This window comes from Polychytrium aggregatum (assembly GCF_025602895.1).
Source record: "Polychytrium aggregatum strain JEL109 chromosome Unknown BJ171scaffold_13, whole genome shotgun sequence".
NCBI classification, from domain to species: Eukaryota; Fungi; Chytridiomycota; class Chytridiomycetes; order Polychytriales; genus Polychytrium; species Polychytrium aggregatum.
The window spans coordinates 225271-249789 of NW_026516215.1; the positions used below are offsets into that span (position 1 = coordinate 225271).

At 59.1% G+C, this 24519-nt stretch overlaps 7 protein-coding genes across 7 annotated transcripts; 5 read left to right on the forward strand and 2 right to left on the reverse strand.

The window, feature by feature from the left end:
* Positions 1-240: 240 nt before the first annotated feature.
* BJ171DRAFT_499573 (Abscisic acid G-protein coupled receptor-domain-containing protein) lies at positions 241-3190 on the forward strand. Its single transcript, XM_053110485.1, has 10 exons — positions 241-561; positions 767-870; positions 1029-1260; positions 1433-1553; positions 1682-1757; positions 1878-1966; positions 2120-2212; positions 2416-2601; positions 2739-2863; positions 2940-3190. Exons 1-10 carry the CDS (start codon positions 308-310, stop codon positions 3172-3174), a joined length of 1515 nt encoding a protein of 504 aa, XP_052967853.1. The 5' UTR covers positions 241-307; the 3' UTR covers positions 3175-3190.
* Positions 3191-3321: 131 nt separating this feature from the next.
* BJ171DRAFT_499575 (uncharacterized protein) lies at positions 3322-5058 on the forward strand. The gene has a single exon (XM_053110486.1). The coding sequence runs from the start codon at positions 3476-3478 to the stop codon at positions 4940-4942; it is 1467 nt and encodes a 488-aa protein (XP_052967854.1). The 5' UTR covers positions 3322-3475; the 3' UTR covers positions 4943-5058.
* Positions 5059-6233: 1175 nt separating this feature from the next.
* BJ171DRAFT_51981 (uncharacterized protein) lies at positions 6234-8318 on the forward strand. Its single transcript, XM_053112382.1, has 4 exons — positions 6234-6358; positions 6560-6687; positions 6920-7843; positions 8110-8318. Exons 1-4 carry the CDS (start codon positions 6355-6357, stop codon positions 8233-8235), a joined length of 1182 nt encoding a protein of 393 aa, XP_052967855.1. The 5' UTR covers positions 6234-6354; the 3' UTR covers positions 8236-8318.
* Positions 8319-9599: 1281 nt separating this feature from the next.
* Positions 9600-12501, reverse strand: BJ171DRAFT_422600 (beta-lactamase/transpeptidase-like protein; the record flags this gene model as incomplete). The annotated part of the gene is made up of 5 exons (XM_053107554.1): positions 9600-10280; positions 10462-10851; positions 10961-11218; positions 11340-11449; positions 11892-12501. 5 exons carry the CDS (start codon positions 12499-12501, stop codon positions 9600-9602), a joined length of 2049 nt encoding a protein of 682 aa, XP_052967856.1.
* Positions 12502-13158: 657 nt separating this feature from the next.
* On the reverse strand, positions 13159-14689 carry BJ171DRAFT_499580 (ubiquitin-related domain-containing protein). The gene is made up of 5 exons (XM_053110487.1): positions 14595-14689; positions 14162-14210; positions 13901-13968; positions 13600-13665; positions 13159-13417 (listed from the first exon to the last, which is right to left on the reverse strand). Exons 1-5 carry the CDS (start codon positions 14610-14612, stop codon positions 13358-13360), a joined length of 261 nt encoding a protein of 86 aa, XP_052967857.1. The 5' UTR covers positions 14613-14689; the 3' UTR covers positions 13159-13357.
* A 2515-nt stretch (positions 14690-17204) lies between these two features.
* On the forward strand, positions 17205-18715 carry BJ171DRAFT_499584 (uncharacterized protein). Its single transcript, XM_053110488.1, has one exon. The coding sequence runs from the start codon at positions 17309-17311 to the stop codon at positions 18263-18265; it is 957 nt and encodes a 318-aa protein (XP_052967858.1). The 5' UTR covers positions 17205-17308; the 3' UTR covers positions 18266-18715.
* Positions 18716-20399: 1684 nt separating this feature from the next.
* On the forward strand, positions 20400-24142 carry BJ171DRAFT_613749 (uncharacterized protein). The gene is made up of 7 exons (XM_053115304.1): positions 20400-20505; positions 20629-20878; positions 21004-21496; positions 21644-22083; positions 22172-22377; positions 22486-22588; positions 22773-24142. The coding sequence occupies exons 1-7, from the start codon at positions 20412-20414 to the stop codon at positions 24088-24090; spliced, it is 2904 nt and encodes a 967-aa protein (XP_052967859.1). The 5' UTR covers positions 20400-20411; the 3' UTR covers positions 24091-24142.
* The last annotated feature ends 377 nt before the right edge of the window (positions 24143-24519 follow it).

The window sequence follows — 24519 nt, forward strand, 5'->3', positions numbered from 1 at the left end:
ACAGACACCGCTGCCGCTCATCCGGACTGCAGACCGACGTCGGTGTGGATGACGGTGCTGGTCTATCGCGGCGCATGGAATGATACGATTCAGGCGTTTCTCGATCGCTCTGTCTGCTGCTGCTGGTGGTGCTCCTTGCATTGCAGCCCAGTATCCATTTCGGCCCCACAGGCCGCAGGACAGGCCGTCTGGTCCAGCCTCCCAAACGCGTCTGCCTTTGGCCTTCCTCCTCCTCCTCACCCAGCCGCCCGCTCGCCATCAACTGCCCGCCATCGTCGGCAGTGCAATCCCTCTGGCCGTCCGCGATATGCCGATGCCGTCGCTTCCCGAAACAGATAGCCCGCCGCTGTCGCTCTCCGAGCTGCTCGAGAGCTCCGTTGTCATTGTGCTCTCGCAGGTGCTCTTCTTTGCCATCGGCTGGGCCTTCTTTATGGGCACCCTCTTCCGCGACTACGACGTCCGCAATAAGCTCGTTCGCCTGCTCTTCTCGGCCACGTTCTCGGGGGCGTGCACGCTCTTCGAGCTCGTCATCTTCGAGATCCTCAATATCACAAACGCCAGGTACGGCCGAGGGCGTAATCGCTCGCTGGGAGAAGGGAAGGGGGTGGGATCTATCCATGTCTCTCATTCCGCAGGTGCCTGCCAGCCTCGGTTGGCTCTGGGCTGCAGGCTTCAATTGCCGGCATCGACCCTGTCCATATTCATGGGGTGCTCAATTTCTTGCGCTGTCGCCTCTCACCCACCTCTCGACAACGACAATCGGCAGAGCACGATGGATCCACTGGAAGTTCACGCTCTATGCCATGCTCGTGGACGTTGTCGTTGTCCTGCCATTCTACCAGTTTTATCTGGTCTTTGCCGAACGCAAGAGTGAGTGGTCCCGAATCTGATTATCCGTCCAAACGTGCGACCCATTGGGCCGTCAGCCGTATTGCCGCTTGCGCTCGGCGATGCATCCCGCCTATGCCGAGTGCCCACGGTAGCCTCCAACTCATCATAGCCACCTCATCCTCGTGCTTGATCCTCAGAGTGGGCGCCGTATCGCTGGATCCTGGCGTTCATCGGGTGGTTGATCTACGCCCTGTTGTTTTGGAAGGTCGGCGACCAGTTCCCGCTCAGTCGGCCCCGGACACAGTTCTCGCTGACCTCTCTCGAGCCATTCATGGGCCGGGTCGGTGTCATTGGCGTCACCATGATGGCCATCCTGTCCGGCTTTGGTGCCGTCAACAGCCCCTACACAACGCTGTTCATATTTCTGAGGTAGGTTAGGCCAGAGGGCCAGGGCTCCGTACTGACGTACGAGCTCTCCTCATCGTGTCTCTGTAGATGCAGATGCAAAAAAGGTTGCTGAAAGTGCCAGGGATTGCCTCGACGCTTATTCAATCGTGCCGACATGCCAAGCTCACGCCGTTTCTTGCCTACCCGCCTCCAGAAACGTGAGCGAAGGCGATGTCCAGGAGGCACAACGCCGACTGATGCAAAACTATCAGCGCATCCTGACCAAGAAGAAAAAGCTCGCCTTGGATATGTACAAGCGACGCGAGGAAGGCCCGGTGAGGAGCGTCTGTCTGCGATGTGTCTTTGCGTTGCTACCGACTCTGGATGCTGTCTCTTCTCGGCACCGATCCGGCCGCTGACCTCTCCACGCTCTGCTCCGGCAACGCCGCATCTGGATCTGCAGAAGGGAAGCTATGGAATCAGCGGCCTGTTGCGCCGAGCATACCATAATGTCTCGAGTATCAGCTCTGGGAGGGAGAGTAGGTTATCGACGATTGCCTCGCCTCAAGCAGCCTTTCATATCGCTTGCTGTGCCGTGCGCGACACCCACTGCATAACCGCAAAGCAACGGCAGGGACTGATGCTGATCGTATTGCAAGGCCTCGACACACAGATGAGCAGCATCGAGGCCCTCGAAAGTGTGTGCCAGCAAATGTTCCTGGAGCTCGATGAAATGAACGCCGAGCGGGTATGCATCCCATTCAGCTATCCACCGAGTCGTCCACCGACTCATACATCGACTCGTCCACCGACTCGCCCGTCAATCCATCGTTCATCCTTCACTAAATTTACCGAGCATGTCTCTCTCCGACTCTCCGACTCTCCGACTCTCCCCATATAGGATAAGCTAGCGCAAGCTCAGACGGCCCAAGGAAAACTGCTCAATGTCCTTGGTTACGGGTTCTCAATCTATTGCTTCTGGAAAGTGCTCACGGTAAGCCCGAATGCGGTGTTGCTGCTCAAGAGAATGGCCCTGGAATCGCAACGGATGCCGTTCACCAAATGTGAATCGAGCATACTGCACATGTGGGGGAGTCTTGTCGACAGCCCTACTCAGGGATCCTCAGCATGCGCACCCACGAACTGCCCCTGCCATCTTACGATTGACGGATCAACGCCATCGGGGCCTCCCAACAGGCATCCATCAATGTGCTTTTCAATCGGCGCGGCACCGTCGACCCGGTCACACATGGTCTCAATCTTGGCGTACACTACCTGGGCATCTCGATCGACATTGAGTTCTGGTCGCAGCAGCTGAGCTTTGTGCTCGTTGGTATCATGGTCGTGGTATCGATCCGTGGCCTGCTGATCCAGTTTACCAAGGTGGGTGGCCGCACGGCCTAGATCTTTGATGTTGAATGGGCATGTGCTATTGCTGTTGCTCGCACTCTCTCGCTGCCAGTACTCGACTCTGCGCAAAGGAACCAACCATGCTGATGCAACTATGTTCGCTCCTGCAGTGGTTTAGGACATTCTCAAGCTCGGTGTCTCCAAACAACATCACCATCTTCCTGGCACACATCATGGGCATATACTTTCTCAGCACCGTCCTGATGCTCCGAATGAATCTGCCGCCACAGTACAGGTACAGTGACACCACATTTGCGCCTGCGGCAATGCCATGGCAATCATTAATGTCCCTCTTTGCGTCGCCATCGCAGAACCATCATCAGCAACGTGCTCGGCCAAATCGAGTTTGATTTCTACAACCACTGGTTCGACGTGATCTTTATCGTCTCGGCCGTGGTATCGATGCTCTTTATCTATCTGATCACGCAGCTCCAGAAGCGGAGGGAGAGCGACTATGGTCTGAACACGAGGTCGATGGGCGGTGGCGGTGGCGGCCTGCTGGATAAGGATCCGATGCTGGATGAATACAGCTTGGACCAGAGCTAGCGAGACTCTGGAATGTCCACGGGCCCCTGAGGCCGATCGCCCCTGATCTCGCCCCCGATCTTGACTGTGATTCCGACATGAGATTCCGACTTGAGGCGCCGCCTTCCACATCTCCTCCACGTCACGGCCAATCGCGTCGCGGCAGCCCCTGGACCAATCGTGTGGCTCGGAGACCGGTGCGCAGCCCACTTCCAGCTCACAGGTCCGCATCAGGACCGCTTCTGCGTCATGGATATAGCCGCCCAACAGCGGCCAGCGGCCCAGTCCTGCAAGTTCGCCGCCGCTCCAGACCACGACCACGATGCTGCTGGGAACGATCCTGCCATACGACATTGAGCTCGCCATTATCGCGCTGCTGCCGCTCGAGTCGCTCCTCAAGCTCAAGGCCACCTGCCGTCGACATTACCACTCCACCAACTTCGAGAAGGGCTCTCTCAACGACCACATCCTGCAGCACAGCCTTCGTCAGGCACCCACCATCCCGCTGCTCTGGGCCGTCGACATCCACAGCGGGGTCCTGTGTCACCTCCTGCTCACCGCCGGGGTCTCGGAGCACTTTCCCCAGGTCGTTGTGGACGAATACAACCTGGTGCTGACCCTGGAGCATGCCATCTGGAAGCGCAGCGCGCGGGTCTTTGAGGCCGTCTGCACCAGCGAGCGCTTTGCCCAGGAGGTAACATGTGCGCAACTGTCGCCGCTGCTGGACCGGCTGCTGGCTGCGAACCTGCCCGATGCCGAGGGTTGCGTTCGGGGCCTGTTGCGTGCCTGCGAGCTCAAGCGTATATCGCCCCGACCGCGAGCTTGCAGCATGCCTCAGCCATCGCTGTCGTTGGTACCGGCGCCAATGGTGGTCCTGGAAACGCCCGAGTTCCCGGCGGCTTCTGGGAACGAGCCGAACGACTCGGAAGCCGGCGGCGTCGATGAGATTCCCACGGGCCTGATCCCGATCGCAATGGCACCAGGCAGCAGCAGTGCGATGCAGCAGCAACAGGAGCAACAGTCACCAGCACCACCACCAGCACCACAGCAAACCGAGATTGTTGTTGCCACAAACGTGCCACCTCTTCCTCCGTATCCGCCTCATGACCAGCCGGCCGAAGAATATGCAGGATCGATGCATGCTCTGCTGTCCCCATCGACCGCCTCATCGGTGCATCTTTCACCACCGACAACACCTCCCCCATCGCCGCAGATAGATCATCACGATATTCACCAAGACACCGACAAGAGCGACCTGGCGGATTGCACCGAGTTCGAGATCGAGAGCGACAACGCTTACCCTGTTCGCCATCACCAGCACGACCTCTGCAACGGACACATGGCCGCGATCAAGGAGGCCGCCATGCGTTTCGACTGGCAAACGGCACACCTCATCTTCCACCATCTTGACATGATTGAGTGCTCCGGTTGCAGCTATGGTTGCAGCTGCGGTTCATATTGCTGTTCCTCTTGTTCCCCGTTGCCACCTTTGTCGCCCATGGCCGCCGCGGCTACTGTCGGCAAAACTCGAGGACTCGGTCGCAATGGCTTTGGCGTTGGTGGTGGTGGTGGATACTTGGTTCTGTGGCGACAGACAGCACGCTCCGGCATCTTGCTCTGGAATGGTCTCTTTGGATGGCCGCTGCGGATCATGACTTGTTGCCTTGGATGCACCGGGATCCTGCTGCGGCGGACACAGAGCTGGCTCGGAGGCATGCTCCGGAGAATGACACGACGCATGTTCCTGCAGCCCGCGACATATTACCTAAACCTGCGGCTGATTGGCTAAAGAGCCGGCAGATTTGTGACGAGCATGCATCCCGACCGGGTGCAGCCGGATGAGCAGCTCTTTCTGCATGTGAAGGAGGTCAATATAGCTGCCATCGCATAGACAATGCCGCGACCACGACTGAATGTCAGCGCAGAGATAATGAGAAGGGGGACACATGCCACATGCTCGGGAGAAAGGGCTGCAGGGCAAGCCGGAGAGTGGAGAGGCCAGAGACGAGCGTCCAATAGAGAGAAGATCCATTATAAAGACGAGCCCAGTTGCAGGTATGCGGCGACCCGGCTGAGGGGCTCGTGTTTAATAATGGTGTCTTCTTCTATGAGAACATGTCTGGCAGGGGGAAGCGGGCAGGTAGAGTGTGAGGCTGGGGCTGTGGAGTTGCTGGAGTTGCTGTGAGCAGCGCCAGGTCGATGGTGTTGAGGAGACTGGGCATCCCACGGCGTATTTATAGCCGAGATGGTGCCAGGGCCAGGACGGAGAGAGGGGCAAAAAAAAAAGTGATGCCAGGAAACGTGGTGGGCCTGGTGGTGGGTCATGCGGCGACCACTCTGCAAGTGATCGATCCAGCAAAGACAGCGGCCAAGAACGGCGCGCGCCATGAAACGTGCGCTTGGAAGCAATGGGCGGCCGCAGCCGGCAAGGTGCGGCAAGTGCAGGAGGGGGGCGTGCACGGCGGCCACGCAGGAACGGGCCGCAGAGAGGCAACGGGAATGGGAATGGGAACGGATAGACGGGAATAGATGGGTGGGAGCCAAGTCGGATGGGTGGGAACCAAGTCGGATGGGTGGGAACCAAGTCGAGTGGATGGGGAGACGCAGCAACCCAACAACAACCCGATATCGATGCACGCGGATGCGGCCGGCCCGAGCAGCGAGATCGGGCTTGCGAGCGAGACACCAGAACAAAGATCCGAGCGGCGAGACCAACGGAAGCACAACCGCCGCAGAGCAATCCCACGCATGGCCGCGGGAATGTGCGCGGCGGGTGGGAAAGCAAGGGATGGGGGGGGGAACACGTGGTCAGCCACGTGGGAGGCACAATCACACCATCGATCCATCAACCCACACTCGACCCACACTCGACCCACACTCGACCCACTCACTCGACCCACACTCGACCCACACTCGACCCACACTCGATCCATCCACCGCGCCACACGCACCGCCGCATTCCAGCGAGGAGCGAGAGCGTCCCTCGCCGCCTCTCGCCGCCTCTCGCCGCCCCTCGCTGCTCTCGCCTGCCACACCGCAGAACGCCTTCAGAGTCTTCTCTGCCCGTTCTCCTTCCATCCCATCCCATCCCGCTCTTGCTGCTCGTCTCCTCGCACGCCGCTTCTCCCGGCATCGTCACTTGCAAAGCCACAAAGCCCCCCTGTCTCTCTGCGTCTGTCGCAACCGAGCTTTCTCAGAGTCATGGGTATGTCATTTGCCCTAAATGCTCCACATGTATTCCCCTCTGCTTCCCGTCGCTGTTGCCCGCCAATGCGCTCCATTCCCCCCTCCTGCCTGCACTGTCAGCCAGTGCACCTCATTGGCCCTGCCTCTGCTCCGCACGATGCCGCATGCACTGTCGCTATCCTTCGATCAACATGTCTGACACCCGTTGCTGCTCGTCCAGGTTGCTTCGAGTCGAAGCCGCAGCAGCCCCAAGCTGCCGGGACTCGGTCTGATGAGGAGATTGCCGAGGAGCTCCAGCTCCAACTGGTCCTGCAAGAGTCGGCGGAGGATGCCTTGGCTCCGAAGCGGGTGAGTCTTTTCTGTACCAGCACCAGCACCAGCAACAACAGCAACCACAATCACAATCACACCTGCAGCACCAGCAACAACACCAGCACCAGCAACAACACCAGCAGCAGAGCCGGCTGAAATATCACCGTTGTTCATGTCCCCTGAATGGCAAGCGGGCGGGGAGCCCCATCCTTGGGTCGTGCTTGTGCGGTCCTTTTCTAACCTCGCCCGCACGCCCTCTTGACCTCAGATTGTTGCCCCTGAGCGATTCGCCGTCATCGAGGACATATCGCCCATGCATCCGCCCTACGACCTTCCCCCGCTGCGGGGGCACCCTCACAACTCGACCAGCGAGTCCATCCCCGTCTATTACTCCCATACTCTCAGCCAAGATCCCCAAACGTCCTATCATCCCAGCCCTGTGTCCCCTAAGCCTTCGACCCTCCAGACCACCCCGTATGTCATCGAGCCCGTGAAGCCACCACCACGCCACGTCCCTGTGGTACTTCCCGTCGTCGCCAACCCGTTCGAGACCGTGGCGACCGATCACCCACCCGTCAACTCCGAAGATGGCGGAACCATCGTCTGCGGTATTTGTCAGGACTCTTCACGGATGGCCTACAGCGTTGTGCTGCGATGTGCGCACTCGTTTTGCGAGGAGTGCATGACCCAGCACGTCCGCCACGCCATTCTCAACCGCGAGATTCCGATCCCATGTCCCTCGTGCAAGGCCTCACAGACAAGCACGGATCTGGACGAGTCTGTCATCAAGCAGTGCTCCGACGCGGAGCTCTTCAAAAAGTACGGCGAAGTCTGCATCCAGCGTGCCCTCGCCACCGATCCAAACGCTGTGCAGTGCATTGGCGAAGACTGCTCGACCTACTTCTTGGTCGACTCGGGAGAACGCAACTTTATGCAGTGCCCCACCTGCCTGCTGACTTGGTGCTCCCAATGCAAGCTGAGGCGCTGGCACGTCGGCATGTCCTGCGAGGCGGCCTTGTGTGATCAAACCGCAAACGGAGGCCAAGTTCCTGCCAACGACACCGCTCTGGACGACCTGATCTTGCAGGACAAACGCTTCACCAAGTGTCCGAGCTGCGCGACCCCGATAGAGAAATCGGAGGGATGCAACCACATGGAGTGCCCGATTTGCCGGACCCACTTTTGTCTCTTGGTAAGCCAACGTGCTCCTGTCCACCGAGGCGACGGCCGTAGCACTTGTCTGACGAGCGAATCGGTGCCAATCGAATCAGTTCTGGACGCGCTGGCTTGGAGTGATCCGATATCGCCTGGATTGGCGGCGTCGTTTGAGGACCGCGTGCCATTTGCTCCCTCTGCGTCAAAGAACGGGTGTGGCGGTACTCTCAGCCAACGACCCCAGCCTTGGGCAACGATCTAACCCTGCCCTATCTGCTCTGTCTCCCTGGCCTCACCCCTCAGTGCCAACAAACCCTCAAGAACGATCCCAACAACCCCGAGGGTCTGTACCAGCACTACAACGACAAGTCGACGCCGTGCTACAACAAGACCTTTGCCAATCCGAACAAACTGGAAGAAGACGAATAGACAAGAGGCTACCCTTCGCAAAGCCATGTACATGCCATGCTATGTCATCGCCCCCTGTAATAGCCGCTGCAGCCAGTATCATCCCACCTCTCCACCGCATTTGTGGACAACACGAGTCCATCTCGGTATCAAAGTTCCCTTGCTCTCTTCTATCGCTGGCTTACAATGCAGCGTGATGCAATACGCCCCCTCTGCTCCCCATTCGAGGCACAAGTGACTTTGTCCTCACGCGATCATATCTCGCCGCCCATTCTCTTCCCCGCACCGACACATGTCCATTCGAAACTCTTGTACTCACCGAAACTAATCCGACCATGTCCGGTCCAGCTGTTTCTCCACGACCTTTGGTGTGCAGACGATGTATCATCTCCCCCCCCCGATTCTTCTATTTTTTGTGCTTGAGACTCTTCTTCAATTTCTGGATCATGAATACACTCGTGTTGTTTTCCAGCGCATCCGCTGCCTGAGGCCATCCACATGGACATCCACCGATCTGACGGGACTTGTCGTTCGAGGTTCACCACAACCCTCCCCCTCGAGGCTGACGGAAATCTGTGACAGCGCCTGTGTCTATCTGAAAGGAGTAGTATTGAGAGACTCTGGGCAGGAACAACAGCAAGCCACCTCTGCAGAAATCGGTGGGATGCTTGGCTGCCCCTGAAACGAGTCATAATCGCCCGGCAGTATCAGCAAAGCAGATGTTCCAACAGGGCATGAAAGCAGCAACACCAGATCTAGATGGAGGAGGGAGCGGTCCCCCCTCCAAGTCTATGGACGATCCAAACGGACAACAGAAACAAAGATATGCGCGTGAAGAAAGAACAAGAGTGCCGCTCGTCTCGTCTAACAGAACGAAATGCACTCTGTTTCCCCACAACTTCGTTCAGGGATGGACTTGAGGAAGCGACCCGCAAGGCTGCGTGTGTGGTCGAGGGGGGGGGAGAGAGATACCGTCATGGTAATCTCGTCCTGTACATGCGCGCTTGAGCGATAAGGGTGCAGAAAAGCTGAGCAAACAAAAGATGCATGGCGGGAGAAGCACTGAGGGATGTGGGAATCGGAAAAAATCACAAAATGAGGCCAAAAAATAGGGGGGGGAGATGAGATCCGAAAAACACAAAACGACACCAACAGGTACAACGACCGCAACAGCAGCAACGACGGCAAAGCAACAACGACAAAGCAACAACGACAAAGCAAACACTATGACCACGGAGGTATCGGTATTAGCGTGATGGAGGTATCTTCCGTGACCAGGCCAGCGCATCGGCAGAGAGAAGAGGGGGAAGAGTAGTGTGCAAACTGGCTGGCAGCGAGCATCGGGAGCAGAGTCGTGCGAGCGACTGTTGGGCACGGGGTGCCCTTCAATCTTCCCATTCGGCAGGCTCGCCTTCGCTCCAGACGCCGCCGCCAAACCGTGACTCAGGGATCCAGCTTCCATCGTCCTCATCGTTGAGGTTGTCATCGGCTTCGACTAGGCATTCGGCCACCAGCCAAACGTGCGGCTGATACGGATAGCACCAGTTCTGCGGCGATCCATCGAGCACGCCGCCGCGGCTGGACGAGGCTTTCGAGGCTATCTTCTGGACGTGGAGGCCGGAATGCCCGTCAACGAGCATCTTGCTGTCAGCTCTGGCTGTGCTTTGGTCCGTGGACGAGGCCGGACTGGCGCCGGTGCCTTGGGCCTGGGCGGCTCGGAGACGCTCGACAGATTCGACCAGGGCCTTGACGAGCCTCCAGCTGCGGCGGTCGCCCATGCTAGTGAAGGCCATCGAGTTCATAACGTACGAAAAGGCGACGCCGGTTTCGTGGTTCCACCAGACCATGCTGCCGCCGGCACCTCCCCAGCCAGTCCAAACGCCGGGTGCACCAGGGAACGTGACATGCACGCCCCAGCCGCCGGTCGCAAATGTCACATTGCGCAGGGCCACGGCGTCCATCTGGGTTGGGAGGGCCTGCAGCGCTCGCTTGATGGTTGACGGGCGAATCAACTGGGTCTTTCCAAGGGTGCCATGGTTCGACATCATGGCTGCGAGCCGGACGAGCTGGTGACAACGCAACGGAAGGGGTCAGTAGCGATGCCAGTCGCATACGTGCGCCTATGGGGACCAAGCAACAGGTCTCGGCAGTAGCAAGCGCATGGCTCTCGCTCGGCTTGGCCTGGCTCGGCTCGGCTCGGCTCTACCGGGAGGCTGGAGGCTGGGAGATCAGGCACATGGGACTTACCGATCGCACGTTGGTGATGCCGCTGAAGCTTGGCCCTTCGCTGGCCCAGATCTCACGGCGGTTGTGGCTGTGGGGCCACGGACGGATCTGCCTTGGGTTGCTTCCAGCGATCGCGCGATAGCTGACGCTCTTGCGGTTGAAAAGGGCGCTTTTCAAGAACGGCGGCGGCGGGTTTCTCTGCATGCGATTCGGAACGACAATCTTGGCGATCGCTCGCAAGGTCGGGTATCCGATCAAGGGCGACACCCGCGCCTCCTTGTCTCGCGGCAAGCCGAGGTAGAACTCAATGTCGAGGGCCGGCATGATTTCTTCCCGGATGATCTGGCCGATGGTGCGGTGCTTGGGGTCGACTCGGCGCGCGACCTCGTTCAGATACCAGCCGCGAGTGACCTGCAGATCGACCAAGGGAATGCAGATTGTATGCGCGTCAGCCAAAGCCTCGCTTGCTTCCTGCTGCCAATGTCAGCTGTGTTGGGCTCTCGGACGGCGGTATACATACAGCGTGATAACCCTGCACCTCGGAGCCGTCAAAGTTGTGTGGCTGCGAGGCCAAGAGAGTGGCCATGCGATCGAGGTCCGAGAGCTCCTTCAGGGTCGGCTGGCGGTCGAGGTAGGCGACACCGCCCCGATGGCCAAGGAGGGCTCTGAGCGTCACATTCTCCTTGTTGCCCTGGGCAAACTCGGGCCAGTACTTGGATATGCGGTCGTCAAAGTCGATCCAGCCCTGGTCAACGAGATAGGTCATGACGACGCCCTCCTGTGAGAGCACAGTGCGGTGTATCAGCCATAGTCAATACCAGCGGATCAATAGGGCCAGGGCAACGTGGCAATTTGGCGATATGGCAACGTGGCAGGTGACGAGGCTGCGATGCGCTTACCATGACCTTGGAGCTGGAAAAGACGAGCTGCAGACTGGTGTTGTCGTACTGTCTCTTGTAGCGACGATCGTGGAACCCGCCGTAGAGCTCCACAACAGGCTCGCCGTCAACTGGATCATACGGAGACCGGCCAAACGGGAGAACAAAGACGTGGCTGTCAGCAAAGAGACACATCGTAACGAGACACGCGGCATAACGGGGTACAGAGCGAACGGTGCAGGGCAGGAATGGTGCCGACTCTGAATGGGAGGACGCAATCACAGGCTCCATTCCAATACGGACAGATGCGATTGATGCATCAACACAGCCGATGCACCGTGCGTCTCCTCCCGCTGGCCCGGGGCTGCACGTAAACAGAACAGCACCATCTCGGAAGGGAGTGATAGAAGCCGAGTTGCGCCAACGACGCCAGCGCAGATGCAAAGCAGACGGAGATATAGGGAGCCGACGTTGGTGTCGGGTGGAGGCGTAGGTGGAGATGGAGGTGCAAATGACGATGGAAGCAACCGAGGCCGAGAAACTCGCCTCCTCCGAAACGCACGCATGGCCTACCATATGCTGCAAAGCTTGCGCCGACCTCCCAGCCTTCTTCAAAGTTTTTCTTGAACATCTCGAGCACGGACTCGTAGCCTTCCGCAATCGAGCCCTGGATCGGCCAGACGGGGCAGTTCCACGAAAACAGGTTGCAGGTCAGCGGCACCTGTGGACGGCCTGCCCAGTAACGGTAGTTGACAAGCGCGATCAAGACGATCCAGAGGGCAAGTCGACGCAGCCGTCGGACCCAGCGGAACCGTAGCGAGTGCAGGCGGTTGTATCGGCGGGTGTTGTCCGGGGACGTTGGCGACTGCGGCGAGAGAGGTGTCACACTGATGGAACGAGGACGGGCTGCCAGAGGCGAGCCGGGCGGTCCAAATGAAAGTGATGTTGCTGTTGCAAGCGGGTCCGGGTCCGGCTGCGAGAGGGCTGAGGGAGGGAGCGGCGGCAGCGACGAGAGCGAGAGCTGCTGCTGCAGGTCCGTCTGGGAAGGATGCAGGGAACGGGAGTGGAAGGACCGGGGCGAGTTCTGCAGCGACGCCAGGGGTGAAGATGGTGTGGAATGAAGTGATTCGGCGGAAAACAGGGACGCCAGGGACGACGCCGAGTGAAAGGTTGGCAGCGACATGCTCGAAACCGAGATATGCGGAGATGCAGCTGCCGAGGGCGGCAACTGAGAAGATGACGAGAACGTCGAGGCTGGGGTCGGAGCAGGCGAAGAAGGGGCGGCTGCCGACGCAGATGAGGACTTGAGGAGTTTGTGGATGGATTTCAGCATTGTTGGAGATGATAAACGAACGAGGTCTATTGATGCGGCGATAAATAGGATGATGGATGGGCGGGAGGGAGCAGTCCTGCAATGAGCAGAGAGTCCTGGAGGAGGCGGCACTGGCAAAGACTGGTGCAAGCGGGAGCCGACCGGGGCTTGTCCAGAGAGGCGAAGGTGATAGGAGATGAGGTCCTTGGCTGAGCGGATTGCTCCAACAATCAGCAGCGAGGATGAGCCGGCTTGACGAGGGCAGAAAGCGAGATGTCGAGAGACAGACAAGCGCTTTAAATGGACGGGGTCCGATATGAGCTCGGCGGCGACTCAAGAGGCCTGGACAGGACGGTGCGGGCTGGCGATGCGACGGGTTGATGGGAGGAAGAGGCAAGGGCTGTTCGGGCTGTTCGGGCCTGGCGTTGACTTGGCCAGCCATCCACGGCAGCTGACCACCACCGCCCCACACCCACCAGGCGCCGAGCGGACTGCCCAGCGACATGTACTCAGCGAATCACCGGCTATGGAGGACCCAGGAGGGCCGGCGGACCTGGCCTGAGGATCGAAAAGACAGGACCCGGACGGTGCATCCGTCTGGTTTATTGGTCTCGGTCCGGATCGTCGCAGCAGGACTGCTATCGAGGTGGGAAAGGTGGGGGGAGCGCAAAGCTCATCGACCAGCAGCGAGTCGGTGAACAGCGGGAAGAGTCCGCTGCATGCCCGTTCAGCATCCGCCGGTCTGTTCGGGCTGAACTTGGATCTGGTCGCCATCCTCCATCTCGAGCTGGGTGTATCATGCCCGTGAATCAAGCCAGAGGAGATCGGCGTCAGTTTGCGGGGGCATGAGCGAGGGACCGCCTGTAACTCAAAAGAGTCCGATTGCGTTTCAAATAAAAGGCCGCGAGCATCTCGATGACCCATAGCGGATTCATCCGCAGGCTGGATGCAGCCAACAACGTCACTCACCGACTCGGGAGTATCCTCAGGAGAAATGCGGGTGCCGTCGTATGAGAAGCGGATCGAGTTGGGGGCCTGTGGGAGACCAGCAATCGGCCGAGTGAGTCAACCAGGTTTAGATGAACCTGGACACTGGTGGACGTAGCGACAAGACGTCCGGAATCGAGGCCATCCCATCCCATCCATACGAAGGTTTCGTGCATGTGGCTGCTGGTATTGTCCTGACAGTGTGATCGCTGGTCGTGTGATCGCCGAGGGCACCGACGAGACTTGAATACACGACTCTCGCAAGCATGTATCAGCGACTCACCTTGCCGGTCTTGGAGGTGTAGGTGTCCATGAGCTTTTTCAGCAGAGTGTTCTTCTTGATTTTGAATGCTTAAGCAGAGATAAAGTCGGGAACGCCACTGAGTCGCCAGTCCAAAGCCACCGAGAAGATAACGCCCGCCGGCTGGTTTCATCGCGCTAGTGGCTCCCGATACGCACTGGCTCGATCGCTTCGGATCGTATCCCAAATAGAGAGAGGAAGAGTCGCGGACGGTCTGCATGCGTTCTGATGGCCGAGACTTACCGATTTCGGCGCCGTCAGCGTCGACGACCTTGAGGGTGATTTGCTCGACCTTGGTACAAATTCAGCGGAACGGGGGAGACGAGCCACGACAAGGAGAAGAATGGCCGATCAGAGGCAGTGCACAGGGAAAGTTAGCGTTTGGTAGACAATATCAGTTCATGGCGGTTACGGACCAATGCCGGTGTTTGGTCGAGTCCAGACGACAGGTTCGGCATCGAGACAGCCAGTCTGGTCTCAGGACGGCTGTCGGGTTCGTCTCTTGGCGAGTCTGGCATCGAGTCTAGATCTACAGGGTTGGATCGACGACGAGGCTGTCGCCAGCGGATGGATTCTTGGACAAGCGCCCGGGCGAACTCGAGAGGACCATGTCGCCCGAATAGCTACCGTCTAGACGAGCACGGGTCAGAGGAAGCAGGCCCGCGAGCATCCGTACCTTTCGTTCTTCGGACATGGCGGCGGCGGCGGTGGTGGTAGTGGTGGTAGTGATGGAGGCAAAGCGGGTCAGAGCGAGCGGAACGGGAGAAAGCTGATTTGGGCAAATGCGGACTGGCACAGCGGACGGCTCAATATGGCGAAAGTGGGCATCCGCTCTCGCCGGGCTCTCGGTTCGCTCTCGGCCTCTCGGCGAGAAACGCAGCATGTCCGTGTGGGATGGACTTGCACTGTATTTGCATTCGCATTTGCACTCGGGGTCTGCTCTGCAGGAGAGAGTCAATACCAGCAGTCCGGGATCGTCCGCGGCGGTCATCAGTGTGGCCTTGATATGACCGAGTGTGTGTCCAGGCTCTCGCCCAGACCCGAACAGGCAGTCATGGCGATTCGCCCGTCCGCTGCGCCGGTGCTGCGTCGCGGCACTCCCAGTCGAAGCAAACTGCAGTCAAGAGACAGCGCACTCGGCGGAATATGGCTGTCCTCGAGCCCATCGATCACTTTTCTGCACATTTGAAGCAGCAAAGGCGCTTGGAGCTACTGGGCTCCGAATGAATTGCCATCTATTCATCCATCCCCTCCTCTCTGGCTCATCGACAGTCAGTGAGATCCCGCAACCGACGTCTCTTTGGCGCACCTCTGGATTTTGGTTCAATTAAATGTATTTACACATTCGGCCGATGGCGTTGCCAATGGTAGACAGAGCGGCGCAGCCGGCGTGTTCATCCTCAAGGATCACCGATCAGAGACTGGCTTTCATAGATGATGAGGCTGTTCGAGAAACGTTCAAAACTGGAGCAAAAAAGATTGCAGGACGAGAGACATGTCCATCCGTCGCGTCTTGCCGTCTGGATTGGTGCCGTCAGCACAGGGATCAGGGGGAATGGGAGTCGGCAGGGGAGTGTTGAGAAGCCCACAGGAAGTGTCCGTGAGAGCGTCTACTTTCGGCTCTGGGGGTGGAGCCAGTAGAAGCGCCGGTCGGTGGTGATGTACTTGGTCTCGGAGTAGATCATGTCTGGGTGGGATAGACAGCGACAAACATGTCAGTCATTTGGTGATGCAGAGCGAGTAATCGCTCAGAGTGTACAGCGGCCCTTTCTACAACCCTGCCGTCCTCTCGCTCGCCGGTTGCGGGGGCCGCCAATGCAGCAGAGATCGAGACGGAGTCGATACGTTACAGAGAGAGCCGATGGCAGCGAGACCAAGGATGCCGTAGACAGGGACGGGAGTGACGACGCGAAGACCGGCCATTGTTCTGGATTGGATGGGGTTTGCAGGAAAAGGCTGGGAGGAGTGCTTGTGGTGCAATACACAAAAGCCGGGGCGAGACTTGGAGGTTCTGATGCTGGGTGATGATCTCAGCCGGAAGCAGGCGACTGCATCGAGGTATTTATCTCGGCTAACCGCCCGGTGAGTCACGATCGACGGGGCGATGGTGGGAACCGGAGGCAGGAGACATGAATCATCGGTGCGCATGGGTGCGAAAGAATGACTCGCCGCCTTGTTTCGTCGCGTCGGTCGGGGTCGTACAGAGGGGCGAGGGGCAGAAGCGCGTCGGTGTGGTCGCGCCGTGGCCTCGCCTGGCTCGGGTTTGATGGCTGCTGACCCCGCCGTTTCATTCACACGATCGTTCTGGGATGTGAAGCTTGCAAGCAGATGTGTCGGCTCCGGCTCTGTCCTTTGCCCTCTGTCCTCTGTCTCGACCATCGGCGATGGACGGAGCGACTTGGGAGATTGTCCTGTGCCCAATGGATGCACATCGCAATCTGGAATCGAAGCGTCTGGATCCTGTGGGCCAGAAATTGCGGCAGCTGCAGCCAGGACCACCAACGAAATTGGCCGAGACCACGGATTGGGACGGGAAGAGCGCGCGCTGCCCCCGCAGCCTGGGAGACGCAGGTATGGTACAGCCGCCGGGGTCTCCCAGGGGGAGGGCATCGACAGGCCATTTGCATCGACTGTTGCACTCCATCGCGACGAGCGAGCCACTGATTCTCCAGTTCGAAAATGTACCGATTGAGCAACATCAGTCGGTGGTCTTCCACTGAGGCACCGTTCTGTCCTTGCTGTCGCTGGCGATTGGTGGCGGCTTTACATCAACGAAGCGGGATCCGTCCCATCAACCTCCGCCATCAACACAGTGATATGCAGGCCACCGCGGACAAGCCATGCGATTGTTTCAGGGTCGATTTTCTCGTTTGCGGGAACACAGCATGTTGATACAGTGGATATTCGAGCATCTGTACGAGTCGAGCGAATCACTTGTGCGTTCTGGTTCTTGAGTGTCTCGGGCGGTGGATGGGTGAAGCTATGTGCATTCACGGTCCATAACAGAGCGATGCCTCCAAATCAAGCACAAGCCTCCAGCTTCGTCTGGGTGCGCTCCATCTCGAGCGGCATGGCTCGCCCCGCCTTGACTTCCAAACGCACACGCCCGAAACCGTGGCGGATGGCCGCTCCGCCCCGGTTGATCCACGTGGCAGCACGTGGCATGCACCGCCACGCGCCATGCGTCCACAGAACACGCGGCGCCACCGCGCTCCGGCACAGAACAGACCGATCCGCCCCTTCTGCGATATCGCTCGTCCGTCCGTTCTTTCTCGTCTCCTTTGGTCGCTCTCCTCGGCTTCAGGTCCGTTCTGCCAACGCCGAACGCCGTCCCTCTGCTCCCTCCTCTGCTCCAGCGCCAGCCGGCTAGTCAGCCGCAAGTCTCTGAGCATGCCTGATCAGCTGCCTCCCCTCGCCTCATTCGAGCCCGTTCGCTCGACGGTCATCAGCGTCCCGAGCGACAAAGATGTCCCGGACGTTCCTTTTGCAGCGCCCCCTGTGCTCGAGCTCGCGAACGGCCCGTCGCATACGGTGCAGTTTACTTCGAGCCAGTACTCCCAGGCAACGCCCTCGGCCTGTACAATCCTGGCAACCGAGGCTGCCTTGCGGATTCTCTACATGACCGAAACCGTCAGCAAGGCCGAGCTCCCTGATCGAGTCGACTCGAGCTGGGGCGACAGCGTCATTGCCGCCGCCTCCCGGTATACTTCCTCGACCCATCTCGACTTTGAGACGCTTCACGAAAAGGTACAGCGCTACCGCCGCAACCTGGTTGTCGAGAAAATGATCCAGTGTCCCGTCACCAACCTCCGGGCGGAGCTCCAGACAATCCTCAGCCAGCACAACAACTCGACCTCCCGCAGCCGACCCCTGGCCTTCGTCATCACCAAGCCTCCCGAAACCATCTCGGCCGTGTTCGTGCCTGTTCCCTACTACCGCCCCGCGGGCAACGCCCGTCGAAAGCGAGACAAGGGCAAGAAGCGCGCTGTCATCGACTCCAAGCCAGCTCCGCCTCTTAGAACAACCTCTATCACCTACGACCGCAAGTTTGCCCTCTTTGACTCGCATCCCCGCCCTCCTCTGCTGCAGTCAAGCTACGTTCAATTCGATCAAAGTTTCGACGCCTTCACAAATGCTCTCGAGCGATTGTTCACCCCAGTCGAAAGCATCGCGGGTCTGACGGCCTACGAGCGGCATCAGCTCGAGCTCATGAGCATCGCCCAGGTCAACGTTATGCATCTGTCGCCCGAGGCCCATGATGCCATTCAAAGAGGGGTCTTCCACTTTGATGCCAACACCGACGCCTCGCTCATCAACGACATTGAGAGCCTTAGCCGATGGGGATAAGTGTGCCAGCCTCGCTCTGGCACGGCTTCCAGGGCCCGATGGCTTTGCCGCCAGCTGCACCAGCATTGTTCGGGCATGCTCCGAGGATATGAGCCTGGGTCCTCCATCTGTTGCTTTGATGCTTTGATGCTTTGATGCTTTGATGCTTGCTTGAATTCCATCCCTTGTGAATCGACCTCCTCAGCTGTCCCTGTGATTGCTGCTCGGATCCTCATTCTTTTTATCGTTTTGTCGTTGTTGTAACTCGAATCCGCTCTGCTTACTTGGCTTTGCTCCTTGAACACATCCTGCTGTCGACTTTGCCGTGTCCATGGGCCATCTAGAATGAATAAATGCAGCGCAGCTATCTTTGCCATGTCTCTGCGGCGGCGACGGCGGTAGTGGTAGTGGTAGTGGTGGTGGTGGTGGCTGTTCAGAGGAAGACATGGCCCAGAGGCCGGTTGAATTGGATGCCAGGCCGCGGGTGCACCAGACAGTAATATTGATCATTTGTCTTGCCTTCAGGGAGAAAATTGACGATGGGTGCCCGCAGACTCGAGTCCGCCTCGACCAGGACCTGACATCCTGTCTCGCATCCGCGATCGGACATCAGGCATTCGAGATCCAGAATGCGCTCCGAGCGCCGACTGGTCAACAGAAAGGGACATGATGTCCCGCAGGAGCCGATGCGTGTGCCGATGATGGCCTCGAGTTCCTGACCCCTGCATGCTCTTGGCTGTTTGGTGTTGGATCAGACGAAGCGTGTGCTTCTGCCTCGCGTGCTTTTGGGGAGGCTGTGTCGGAGAGGGGAGTTGCAACCTTCGTCCCGCAATTCCGTGCTCCCCTGGTGCCTGTGCACCCGTGGGGTGATGTTTGGATATCGCATGCATTCGCTGCCTCTGCTGCTCCAGGCACGCAGACGCTATGCTGGGCTGCTCACTCCCTCTCCCCTTGCGCTCCGCCTCCTCGCTGCCCATCTCCTGCGCGGGCTGCTGGTCCGGCTCCCATCCGCGGGCAAAACTCAATGCGGCCATCGACGAGATCTTGCGCCAAGTCGCCGTCATCGTTAGCCTGTCCTTGCACCGGCCCTTGCGTCGAGTCGCCGCTCTTTGACGGTTGTCCTTTCCCATCCGACAAAGGCCAGGAAATCCTCCCCGCCCAGCCGCCCGCCTCACGCACGAACAAGCCTGGCGATGGAGGACCGTTTTGTCGCATGGCAACAGGGCCAGAGCCACTCGGGCCTATACACACGGATTGCTGGGAGCAGATGCCCCCGCCGAGGCCGCGACCACCGCCGCGCTATCGCGGCGCTGTGGATCGCCAGCGCATGGACGAGCTCCTCCCCGACCTCCACGGACACAAGTGGGGGTGATGGGTGGAATCGGAGCAGCGGGTCCGTGGATCCGCACGTCCTGGCGTGCAAGCGACGAGCCGCAGCGGCAAACGGCCGGGGCCGCTGCTCGTTGGGCCGATCGCAGATCCGGACGAGACGTGCTTGCATGCGACCTGGTGCCCAGGCCCTGCCATGGAGATTGCTCGCTCGTCTGGCAAATCGTTTGCTCGCGCCGCCCATCATGCTCGCCCATCGCGCTCGTCCTCCAAACGGCGAGCGAGCTCATGGGGCCGAGGAGCTCATGTCGGGCGGCGTTGGCTTGGGCGACGCGACGACGATCGCGACACAAGGGATGCACCAACGTGACGTCTGTGCAGCTGCGCCACAGTGGCCGCCTGTGTCTGTGTGGCGGTCTGTGCTGCGGGCTCACTTGCTATTTCTTTGCCAACTCCCTTGCCAAATCCCTTGCCAACTCCCTTGCTAACTCCCTTGTTAGCTGCTGTGTTAGCTCCTGTGTTAGCACTTGCTGATGCGCTTGTTCCCGCCCATGCTGCTGTGCGCGTCCTTTGTGCCAGTGTGCTTTTGCAGCCGTCCTCCCACTCGCCCACTCCCCACAAGGCCCCCCCTCCACGTTCGCCCGTGCGCGTGCATTCGTCTCCCGGCCAACTGCCATTGGGCAACCTCAGCACGCGCCCTCGGTCCTCAGGCCAGCCGCCCTGGTGCCGTCCAACGCCCAGCGTGCTCGGGCATGCCCGGCGTCTGCAAGCCTCTTATAAGCTTCTTCCCCCGCCAGAGCTGGGTCCTGTTGCGATCGACCCTGAAGGCTCCCTCAGCATGCTCTCTTCGATCAAGCTGGTCCTGCTCCTGCTGGTCTTGCAGCTGGGCATTCGCCCACTCCAGGCCCAGTCCACGGATTCGACCTCTGCCAGTAAGTTCCCGCACTTCATGATCCCGGTTTGTGGGGTCGCCCAGTCCCACGCGACCAAGGCATTGGCTCACCCGGGTGGATTGATCCTGATCATCCTCCACCACCACCACCACCACTGTCCAGGCACCATCAACGTCATCGGCGGCGGCGCTTCGTTCCCATCGTCCCTGTATATGACTCTGGCTGCCGAGTACTCCAACCAGAGCAACATCTTCGTCAGCTACACCGCCAACAACTCGGGATGGGGTCGCCAGGCACTCTCGCAGTTTGGAAAGTACACCTTTGCGGGCTCCGACAATCTCGTCAACCCCATGATCTTCAACACACCCGGCTTGGCTCCAGTTCAGCTGCTGCCAATCCCGTCGACCGTCGGGTATGTGGTCTCTGGAGCGTCTTGGTATTGCTGTGCAGATTCCGGGTGCTGCCGCGCAGGGCGTTGGCCCTGCAACTTGCCAGCGATCATGTTCCTCACCGCCGCTGCACTCCTCCCGGACACAGCGGAATTTGCATCGTCCTCAACATCGGCCGCGACTCCACCACGGCCACCAACCAGCCCCTCCTTCTCACTCGCCAAAACATCCTCGACATCTTCACCTTCAACGTCACGGCCTGGAACGACCGCTCCTTGACCCAGAACAATCCCTTCCTCGCCACCATCAACCAGAACATCCAGATTGTTGTTCGTAGTGGCAGCTCTGGCACAACTTCCAACTTTATCAAGGGCCTCAACAGCTTTTCCGGAAAGACCGGAACCGCTGCTGCCCTCTCTGACAGCGGCATCTGGCCTGTGCAGGCCCCGGTCGGCCGCGCCATCTATCAGGCCGGCACCAACGCCAACATCGGAACGGTGGTCGGAAGTGTGCCCTACACCATCTCGTACATGGACTATGCCGATGCCATCCAGAATCCGTCCGTCACCAACTTCGAAATGGCCTCTGTGCAGAACAAGAAGAGCTTGAACTTTATCAAGCCGGCCCCGCAGCAGTTCCAGGTAACGGCCGCGCAACTGCGACTCTGTGTCGATCGACTGTGACCCGCGCCTGGCTCTGCGGATATGTCCTCCGCGATGCTTTGATGTATATGTATATGCATGATCCTCACACTCCTTGCAATGCACTGGTAAACCCTCTCCCGCCAGGCCGCCGCCAGCCAGCTCATGATCAACTCCAGCATCGATTTGACCACCGATGCCCTGGCAGCCGTCATCAACTCCCAGCTCATCGACACCGATGCGACTGCCGATGCCTATCCGCTCATGGCTGCCACCTACTACCTCGTCCGAAACGACACCTCTCCAAATTTCCCACAGATCACCGAGACTCAGATGCGCGAGACCCTGCGTTTCCTGTGGTGGACGCTCTTCAACGGCACCGAGGCCGGCGCCGTTCCCAACCCCACTTACCTCAACGCCTCTCTGGCCCATAGCCTGGACAACTTTGCCATGCTGCCCTTTGCCATCCGCAACTTTTCGTACAGCGTTATGCGGCAGACCAAATTCCAGGGCAACCTCCTCTTCCAGAGCAACTCGGTGTGCAACCCCAGCTTTGGCCCGGACGGCTCCTATCTGGCTCCAAACTCGTGCAAGAACGGCGGCTCCTGTCTGGTCGATGGCCCGTTCCAGACCTCGGACAACGTCTGCATCTGCACCGTCGGCTACTTCAACCAGAACAAGAACGACTGCTCCGAGCCTGCCGGCTTGCTGGTCTACTGCCCTCAACTCCCCATACGGCCTCAACTACATCCTGCTTGCCCTGATGTGCCTCGGCGTCGTGATCATTGGCATCATTTTCTTCCTGCTGCTCCTCAACCGCGATCATCCTTACGTCCGTGCCCTGGCACCGTCGTGCTGCTACTTTGTCCTGGTCGGCTGCTGTAAGTTATCTACTTCGAGAGCACACTGCTTTTCTTCCGGCCTCGTGCCATACCGCTCATCCCAACAACACCACTAACGGCCGCCGCTCTCAATCTTTTGCACAACAGTGGTTGGTATTTTTGCAGGATATGTCTACAACGTCATTCCCATCGACGGCAACTGCAGATTCCGCCTTGTCCTTCCTCCCATCGCCTTTACGATGATCTTTGGGTGCGTAGAGCCTCTGCTTGTTCTGGCGACTGTACTGTCGATGGCTTGCAGCTGTCGGCCATGCCCGATCGGCCAGTCTGCTTGTTCTAAATCGTTGCTTCCATGGGAGGGGGGGGGCGCCAGGCCCCGCTGCATCACTCTGTCTGTATCTAACCCTATCCTGCACTGCTCCCCGTCTCCACAGCATGACCATGCTCAAGGCTTACCGCATCTACCTGATTTTTGGCTACACCCGCGCGTCAAGAACGTCCGTCATCCCCAACTTCAGGCTTATTCTGTACACCCTGGTCATGACCGCCATCACGGCCGTCCTGTGTCTGGCCTGGATCCTCGTGTCCCAGCCCGTGGCCACCACGACTCGAATCGGCTCGCAGGTGATTTCGACCTGCGTCCCGACCAACTACCTGGCCGACCAGATCTTCCAGGGCGTCCTGTTTGTCTACAACGGCATTATCCTCGTGGTGTGCTTGATTCTGGCCATTGCCACGCGCGGCGCCCACGCTCGCTTCCAAGAGTCCAAGTCCATCTCCCTGTGCGTCTACTCGGTCACCATCACCCTGATCGTCGGCCTTCCCATTGTGTATCTGCTCCCTCTGGGATCCAGCGCTCTGCTCTTCACCATCGCCTCCTTTGTCCGCTCCCTCATCTTGATTATCCTCTCGACGGCTGTGGCCATCTTCCTGTACGGCCCTCGACTGGCCCACATTTTTGGACACGCCACCGACGACGAACTCAAGCGTGTCGAGAACTTTAGCGATACTTCTGGCGACGACGTCACCGACCTCGAGAGCCCCGGCATGCGGTCGTGGTCGGTCCAGGCCATGACCTACGATGTCGGTGTCCAGGGCATGAAGGTCGGCTCTGCCTGGACCTCCGTCTCGCTCCTGCTCCTGCCGGAGATGGACCTGGTCGTCTTCCTCGAGTCGCTTGACAGCGCCAAGACCCTCGCCTCGGCCAAGGTCTCGGCCGTCACCATCGAGACCATCGAAGCGCACATGAACGAGCCCAGCAAGCGCATCGAGCTTCGTGCCTCGCACTGGAGACACCCCTTCAAGATCGAGTTTGTCTCGGTCGAGCGCCGCGAGTCGTTTGTCTCGCTCTTCCAGTTGGTCAAGAACCGGTCCCAAACCACCAGCACGGCCGTGACTGACAACGTTGCTGCCTTTATCGACAACCGCCGCGCCCAGGTCCAGGGTCTCCGAAAGGCTCTGGCTGGGCCCTACAATGCCCAGCGAAAGGGGTCCGTCACCGACATGAGCTCTGGATCTCAGAGAAAGGGCTCCATCACCGAGACCGGCTATGTTTCTCCGCGCAAGGGATCTGTCACAGACTCCAGCTCCAAGGGATACTCGCCTTCCTTGCGGCCCATCGACAGCAGCAGCAACTATGGCGGCCAAAGCACTCCACTCAGCCGTGGCGATCCAACTATTTCGTCCTTTGCAAGCCAAAACTCTTCGTACAGCGGCAGAGCCCACGATGGCGTCTTTGAGCTCAAGCCGTGAGATCCCGCGCCACCTGAAAGCCTCAAGCGATCGACAGCGTGACGAAGCCGACTGATGTTGAGATGGGAAAGCTCGAGGCCCATGCCAGTGTAGTAACCTATCCCTCAGTCTCCTTCTTCGTCCGCCTGCTCCTCCATATCCCTGCCCGCGGATACCGCGTGCCTTCCTCTGCCAACACCCTGTTTATTTGCCTTGCGTTTGCATTTGCGTGTAGCCGTTGCTGTCACCGGGGCTGAGACGTCTCTCTCGCCTCCCGCCTGCACTGATCCGTTCATGTACTCTTTAGCCCTATTCTCCTGTCTTTCAAAAAGTAGTCGCCAAGTTTCTTTCTTTCCATCTTGAGATTCTGCAGTTTGCTCTTGCATCTCCGCTCGCTCTCCCTCCCCTCCCCATCCATCCATCCTGTCCTCCCATCCGATTCCACTGCTG